Source organism: Galeopterus variegatus, unplaced genomic scaffold (genome assembly GCF_000696425.1).
Source record: "Galeopterus variegatus unplaced genomic scaffold, G_variegatus-3.0.2 Scaffold2578, whole genome shotgun sequence".
In the NCBI taxonomy this organism is placed as follows: Eukaryota; Metazoa; Chordata; class Mammalia; order Dermoptera; family Cynocephalidae; genus Galeopterus; species Galeopterus variegatus.
The window spans coordinates 214,857-223,469 of NW_007728689.1; the positions used below are offsets into that span (position 1 = coordinate 214,857).

General features: G+C 46.6%; 1 protein-coding gene across 1 annotated transcript in view; it reads left to right on the plus strand.

Annotated features, from left to right (window-relative positions):
• Positions 1-8,613, plus strand: part of SLIT3 (slit homolog 3 (Drosophila)) — a gene marked incomplete at its 5' end in the record, with an annotated part of 205,812 nt that overhangs the window by 139,939 nt on the left and 57,260 nt on the right. The window contains one exon of the mRNA XM_008582348.1: positions 8,518-8,586. Within this exon, the coding sequence (XP_008580570.1) occupies positions 8,518-8,586 (69 nt within the window). The remainder of the gene's footprint in view (positions 1-8,517; positions 8,587-8,613) is intronic.

An 8,613-nucleotide genomic window follows, 5' to 3' on the forward strand; every position in this document is an offset into this window, starting at 1 on the left:
GAAGGCACAGGGCTGAGACACATTTCTTTGAGAGTGAGTGTGGCAGAAGATGATGACAAGAAAGCGTTGGGTGAAGGAGAGGGAGGGACCTGGCCTGGCACTGGTTAGCTCCAAAGGGCTAGAGGGTAGGCGTCTGGGGTCCAAAGAGCAGCTCAGTGGAAGTTTCTCCTGATCTACAATTTAATTAGGGGGGACATGCATGCAGGAGAAGGTCAGAGCAGTGCAGAAGTGACAAGCACAGAGTGGCACATATAGCATGTGCTCTGGAGTAGGGAGGACTCCAGGAAATTCTGCCCACCCTGGCCTTTACAAAAGCAAGGAAGAGTGTCCTGTCTGCCCTGCAAACCACCCCAGCCACCATTTACAGAGTATTTGTCATGTGCTAGGTGTTGTGCTGGATTTTTTTTATAGCCGATCTCCTGTAATCCTGCCAACCACACTTCAAGGCAAGTATCATCACTCCCATTCTGTGGATTAGTTAACTGAGGCTCAGGAAGGTTGAGTAATTTTTTACGATCACACTGTCAATAAGCAGCAGAAAACACAGACTCATGCCCAGGTCTGTCTGACCCCAAGACCCAACCACCAAATCACAACCTCCCTATGGTAGAGGCCCGTGTCCCTGTGTGTTCTGCCCGTGGCCTGGCTTGTTGGGGACTTATAGTAGACAGCCATCTGAATTTAAGCAGGGAGAAGGCAAACCCAGGACCCTTGCCACAATGCTGTAGGTACCTGTCAGTGTTTCTGGCCAGTTCCATCCTGACAGCTCGCCCTTCTCCAGCAATGCCAGCTGCTTCCTTCTGTGCCCCCCACACTGAGCAGACTCCCCAGAGCACCTAATGGAGCAACTGCCCATCACTGATGACATCCTTACCTTTCTCTGGCCCAGAAGAGACAGAAATGTGCCTCCAGCCAGCTGGAGGGAGTTGATCACATCTTTGGAGAGCAGGCCGGCTTTGGGCACAGCAGCACTTATGAGTCCTGGCGCAGGCCCTGGCCCAGAGAAGACCTCAACAGATGGCATCAGCAGAGGACACTTCTCGGCACTATCGGGCAGTCATGACCATCTATGGGAGGGACAGTGGGAGGCCTGAGCACAGGCTGAGAGCTGAGAAAGCTCCTTTTGCTCATTCAAGTGTTTACTAAGTTTCTTGTGCCAGGCACTATCATAGGAGCTGGAATAGAGCAACTAACACTACAAATAAGGTCTCCGATCTCAGAAAGTTAGAATGGGGGAGAAAGACAATAAGATAACCAATCAGTAGATGAGCCATTTCAGACAGGGAGTAGAGTAGGATTTCCCAGGAAAATGGAGTCGAGAGAGGAGCAGAAAGTACACGTTTTGTGAAGACCCCCAAGGTGGAAAGGTCTTATATTCAAAAAATCAGAGATGGAGCAAATAGAATGGGAAAGAGGATGGTGTGTGCTGAAAGCCTGAGAAGGGGTGTGTAAGTTCCTGTAGACTGTGGTGAGGGCTGACTCTTTATCCCAGGAGAAATGCAGGAGCCAAGGAAGAATTTTAAGCAGGAAAGTGGCATGATCTGATTCTCATTTTAGAAATATTACTCCAGAAGAATAGAAAATGGATTGCAAGGGGATAATTATCTTTCAATAATCATATGTATTATTGGAGTGAGATAAGTGTGTATGTATGTATGTATATATAGATAGATATTTAAAATCTCTTGAACACTGTGTGCCAGGCACTGCTCTAAGAGCTGTCTATCCACAGAGACTCTCATCTCTTAATCACATCAAAGTGGTAATTATTATAAGCCCCATTTTACAGATGAGTAAACGCGAGCTCAGAGAGATTGAGTACCTTGCCTAAGGTCACACAGCTATTAGATAGTGGACCCGGGATGTGAGCCTCAGCTGCCTGCCTCCCGAGCTGCCCCTGCATCACTCCAGACCTCTGGTGGAAATCCTGGCCCAACAGGGTTTTCCTGCAAGTGACTGACCCACCCTCTTTCACCATTCTGTTGGCCCTGGTTCAAGTGTTCTCTGTGGGGCACCTGTAAGCACCAAAAAGCTCAAAAAGCTCAAAACGGGAATGGGGAATATTCATTCACAGAGATCTGTGTGGATTTTCATGCAGATGTGTCCTGTATACTTGTGCTGGGGCTGAAACAGAGCATTTAAATGCAGGTCAACGTGAAGGTTGACCCGCCAGAAATACTCTGGCAGTTCTAAGGCTTGTGGGGCCAAAGGGCAGTCCTCTGAAGGGGTCCCTCTGGGGACCTGGGCTGCAGGCTACAAGCAACTTTGGAGTTTAGCGTTTTCATGAAGGGCTTCCTACAAAGAGAGCTTTCCCACACAGCCGCATCTGCATTTCTGAAGTGGAACCTTTTGATTTCACATCTTCTGAGCTGCGATGCCAGGTCGCCGGGGACATTCTGTACTGAAAACAGCCCCTGCTCGGCTCCGCAGTGCCAAATGCAGCTCCACCTGGGGAGTTCTGAGGTTTTTCATTATACCAATTCCCGAGCATCTACTGTTGTCAGGCAGTATGGAGGAAAGCTGTGGTGAGCAAAACAGACATGCTTCTGCCAACATTAGTCACAGAATCACACTGACGGTGTCATCATGGGGGTTAAATGCCGTGAAGAAAATACACACAGAGCTTTGGGGATCTGTAATATCACTAGTGGGTGTGGAAACTGATATCAGCAAAGTGGCACTGGAGCTGAGATCTGAGCATCTATAGGAGTAACCAGGTAAGGAGGGAAATGAGGGACTAGCATGGGCAAAGACCTGCCACACACACACCCCACAGAGGGGTTTGGGGTATTCAAAAAAGGGTGAGGCCAGTGGAGTTGGAACCAGAGGTCAGGGAAGAGTTTGATTTAAGAGGAACTGAGAGGGGAGGCAGGGCTGTGGTGGTTAATCTCCTGCATCAGCTTGGCCAAGCTGTGGTGCCCAGTTGTTTACTCAGATACTTAGTCAAGATGTTGTGTGGAAGACATTTTGCAGATGTAATCAGCTGACTTTTTAAGTCAAGGAGATTACCATCCTTAATGTGGAGGTGGGCCTCATCTAATCAGTTGAAGGGCTTGTAAGCGAAAAAAACTTGAGGTTTCCCACAGAAGAAAGAATTCTGCCTGGGCCGGCCCGGTGGCGCACTGGATAGTGCGCCGCTTGGGAAGCGCAGCGGCGCTCCCGCCCGAGGGTTCGGATCACACGCACCCAAAAAAAGCTAGTAGGGAAACTTGCCAGAATTTGAACCCAGATCTGCCAAAACTCCAAAGTCAGACCATAATTGTGTCTCCCAGTGTGTAAATATCTATCAAATACTTTGTGCACATGTGTGAACATGCCAAACTTTGAATGATTTAAGTATAACCTGTATTTTAATACTTAGGACAGCATCATAAAATTAATTTCTAAATGAATATTGAAATTTATCCAGTTTCTATGTTTAGCAATTGGTGTTAATTTACCTCTCATAAGTGCTAGAAAGGTTCTACAATACCTCCTCCAGCCCTTTTATACTATTCAAGCTTTTTATTAGCCCTAATGTTGATTGCCTTCCCAGGGCATCTACTAGTTTGAGTATAATTTGTCTAATTAAATTTAAAGAAGAGATGTTTCAGGGAGCACCATTTCATCATTTCCTCTTAAACTCTATGCTGTGCCTGAAGCCTGTAACATAAAATCCTGCTTGAGTTTCCAGCCCACCAACCTGCCCTACAGATTTCAGACTTGCCAGCTCCACAATTGCCATGAACCAATTCCTGCAAATATTCTCTCTCTCTCTCTCTCAATATATAGAGATAGAGACATGGAGATATATAGATATAGATCCTATTGGTTGTGTTTCTCTGGAGAATAGCCTGTCCTAGGGATATACCTGGGTCAGCACAGGGATTACATGAGACCACTGTAGGTTTTTGGTTTTTAGTGCAGGTCCTATAAACAGCCCTTCTCTGTATCCATTCATTTATTCAACAAATAGTTGAGCCCCTACTATGAGATGAGCACTATACTACGCTCTGGGGGTACAGCAAGAACCAAAACCAGCAAAAAATCCCTGCGCTCATCAAGCTTACATTCTCATGGGGTTGAGAGAGAAAATAAATTACACAGTAGAGTATTCCCTCTGGGGACTGTGATGGCTGAAGGTGAAAGTAAGGAGGTCAAAGTGGAGAGGTGAAAGAGCATAGGGTTGACTTCTCGAGCTTCAGAGGAGTTTTAATCCTGGCTGCTGGACTTACTATTTACCTCTCTGAGCCCCAGCAAAATACCCTCTCCCCTCCCGCAGCCAGCTCCAGAGTATTAAATAAGATAACACATCAGAGTCTCTCTATGCCAAAGTATTGGGACTACACCTCAGATAATGCTGGTGAGTTTGGTTTTGGAATTGTCCTTGTCCTTGTGTTGTCTGAGAAGTTAAGTTACTTGGCCCAAGGCACACAGCAAGCCCAACCTTCAGATGTCCTTGTCATGGGCCCTTCTGTAACTACACCAGCAAGGAGACTTGGGGTTTGAGTATTTTATTCTGGTTTCCTATGTAATTGTAGCAAACAAATGGGAGAAGAAGCAGAATGAGATGACAGGAGACGGGGAACAGTCGCTGTCGGTCTGAGGTCAGGCCCTTCACAGTGACTCCCTCGTGCTAACTAGTCTCCCTGGAGGAGACAAGCTCCCTGGACCGGTGCCTCTCTGCCTGCCCTGCACATTCCTCCAACACCTGCCTCCAAGCTCCCAGATGCCACACTGTCCACAAAACCCTTCCTGTGGGTGTGTAAGCCAGTGGCCCAGCACAGCTTGCTTTCCCCCACTTCAGCCTGCACAGACCCTGAGATCCCACCACCCCCAGAGGGCCTCCCTACCGCACAGAGAAAGCTGAAAGGCTCCCCCATCCCCACGCCTTCCCACAGGGAATACGAATGCCCTGCAGCTTGTCATTCATGGAGGATGGAAGGGGGAGCCAGCAAAGAGGCGATCAGGAAGCTCTCTGCAGCACCAGCCCCTGCACCTGTCAGCAGTCACTTGTGCTTTGAGCAGAATGACCCCCAAGGCCTCAGCGTGATCTGCCCCAGGGAGGACTCCCCTGGCCCAGGAGACTTCTTTCCTTGCCTCAACACTTGAGCTCAGAGACCTCCATAGGCTGCATTCCTCTTTTTTTGTTATTATTAGCATATTCATCATTACAAATCATAATTTTTCGACATGGCCTCCACCCGACCTATCACTCCCCAACCCCCCTCCCTTCCTGCCCCCATCTCTAGTATCCTTAGCTTTGTTCTCTCCTTCTGAAAGTCCAATGTATTGTGGTCTTTTCTTTCTTTCTCTCTCTCTCTCTCTCTCTCTCTCTCTCTCTCTCTGTGTATCTTTCCTTCTTTCTTAGCACCCAGTTATGAGTAGGAACATGCAGTATTTCTCTTTCTGTGTCTGGCTTATTTCACTTAAGATAATTTTCTCCAGGCTCATCCAAGTTACTGCAAATGGCAGAATTTCACTCTTTTTTATGGCTGAGTAGTATTCCATTATGTATATATACCACATTTTCCGTATCCAGTCATCTGTCAATGGACATTTAGGTCGGTTCCATATTTTAGCTATTGTAAATAGAGCTGCGATGAACATGGGAGTGCACGTATCGCTTCTACATGGTGATTTCCATCTCTTCGGGAATACACCCAGCAGTGGGATTGCTGGATCATGTGGTAGTGCTAGCTGTAGTTGTCTGAGAAACCTCCACACTGTTTTCCGTAATGGCTGTACTAATTTACAGTGCCACAGCAGTGTAGAAGAGTTCCCCTCTCTCTACATCCTCGTCAGCATTTGTTATTCTCAGTCTTTTTAATAGTGGCCAGTCCACCTGGGGTGAGATGATATTCCATTGCGGTTTTGATTTGCATTTCCCAGATGATTAGTGATGCAGAGCATTTTTCATGTACTTGTTGGCCATTTGTATGTCTTCCTTTGAAAAATGTTTGTTCATCTCCTTTGCCCATTTTTTAATTGGATTATTTGTGTTTTTTACTGTATAGCTATTTGAGTTCCTTATGTATTCTGGATATTATTCCCTTGTCAGATGTAGAGTTTGCAAATATTTTCTCCCATCCCATAGGTTTTCTTTCTGCTCTGTTAATTGCATTCTTGCTGGCCTCTCCTTCCTCCCCTGCTCTTTCCAAAGCTTCACCCTTTCACCCATCAAGCTTCATCTTAAATATCTCCTCCTTGGCAGCGTCTTTCTCCAGTAAGCCCCTTGGTGTTCTCCTCCACAGCACCTTGCTCCTTCTCTTCAAAGCACAGATCACAATTTATAATTTACATCTCTTTATGTGTATGTCCTCTCTCCACCCCCTCCACCCCAACACTCACTTTAGATTTTTAATTGCCCAAAAGCAGACATTGTGGCCGTCTTATTCTCCAGTATGTACAGTACCTGGCACATTGCAGTTGCTCAATAAATACTGTGCCTGAATAAATGAATGCATGAACGAATGTGTTTCTCTCAGCTCCTCAGCCTGAGGGCATGATCTAAGTCTGTGCATGGCTGAATTTTAGACCAGCTGAGCAAGCTCCCTGAAAACAAAAATGGGATCTGTTCATCTTGTATCTCCCTCAGCATCTAACATAGCTCTTGGCACATAATGGGTATACCACAAAGAACTGAGGACCAAAGGGACAGCAATCCAACATGCGATGGCAACCTAAGACTTTACTGGGTCTTGCCCAGTGCTTTGTGCCATGAGGATCCCTACGGACCAACCACAGGAAGAGAGTTGCTTGGTCTTCATTAAAAGTAATACACATTCCAAATTGTCCTTAAACTTAAGCCTGATTCAGTCATTGACAGACTTGCCCATATCCTGCTTTAATCCATTTCCATCCCATTCAGTCATTTTGTGGTGGGCCTGCTGAATACCAGGCAGTGTGCCAGCACCTTATTACTCAAAATGTGTTCTGCAGACCAGGAGCTTGCTGGAAATGCAGACTCTCCAACCTTTGGGTTTCCAACCCAGACCTACTGCATCAGAATCTGCTTTTTAGCAAGATCCCAGGTGATTCACGTGTATGTTAAAGTTTGAGAAGCACTGAACTAGCAAAAGATAGACCTCTGTCTGCCCTCAGGGAACTTAAGGCAGACACCGGACAAATGAACAGCAGCAACTGTGTATTGATTGTGTGGGAGAGGACAATCTATGGGAGCTTTATATCAAGGGAAACTCACCCAGGAGATTAGAGCAGGTCTTATAAGCCATCTTAAAGGTTTTGCAGTTTTGCCCTGAGTGCAACACGAAGCCCAGGGAAAGGGGTTTACAGCAAGAGTGGGAATGAATGAATTGGCCTATCTCCCCTCTTGTGGGTAGTGGTAACCTTAATAGGTAGTAATAATTTTTGTGATTCATGTTTACATTACAATGAGACTTCCTTCTCTTGTCTTAACCCACACTCAAGTCTCTGAGGAGGTTACCTCTCCCTAGATGAGGAGGTCAGTGCAGGACCCTGAAGTCCAGGCAGCTCTAGGCTCAGACTTTGCCTGTGCAGAAAGAGCTCCCATCTGTTGGCTGCGTCCTCATTCAAAACCCCTGCCCCCTCCTGCCATGTGGTCTTCCTGCTGGGAACTGTAGCACAGTGCTCCAGGTAACAGAGATATGCCCATATTTCCTCAGTTTCCAAATGCACATCAGAGATCCTTGACATTGAATGAGGGCTCTTATGATGAATGGTGGCTCAGTTCTCACACCACCCCCTAATAACTAAGTAGAGGCTGTATGGAATTGTGGTAAGAGTATAGTCAGAGAGACCCCGGGTTCAAGTCCCAGCTCAAGGACTTGCTTACTGTGTGACCTTTGGCAAGTGTTTTAACATCTCTGAACTTCCTCAACTGTGAATTCCTGCAAATAAAGATATCGTGAGGGCTAAGCATAAAGTGGGTGCTTTATTTATTAAACAAATATTTATTGAATACCTGCTATGTATCACCTCTGTAAACAGCCTTTGGGGAAATCCAATGGTAGGCAATTTTTTTTTTTTTCAGATCCATACCTGCAGATGATGGTGGGCAATTTTAAACAAGAGCCCTACCATCATGGAACTTACCAGACCAGTGGAGAAAAGTGTCATTAGTCGAAGAATCACACAAATAAATATTAAATGACTAATGTGGTATGAGCTTTAAAGGAGGGGAGGAAGCTATGAGAGAGTAAAAGAGAAAACTAACTTAACCTGGAAAGTCAGGGAGGCTATGAAAGTGACAATTTGTGGGCCGGCCCGGTGGCGCACTGCTACAGTGCGCCACTTGGGAGCACGGCGGCGCTCCCGCCGAGGGTTCGGATCCCACATACAGACCGGTTCCTGCTCACTGGCTGGGTGAGGTGTGGGCGCAGCACCGAGGGTTGCGATCCCGTTGCCGGTCCCGGTCCGGTACGGGGGCAATACTGAGGGTTGCGATTTGTTGCCGGACCCGAAAAAAAACAAAAAGGAAAAAAAAAAAAAAAAAGAAAGGGAAAATTTGTGCAGGGTTGCTTTCTCATGTGTTGTTACTCTGCACCTCTCTTTCAGGTACCTGGAAGGAAACCACTTAACAGCCGTGCCCAGAGAGCTATCTGCCCTGCGACACCTGACACTAATGTAAGGAGCCCAGCATTGGGTGGGACA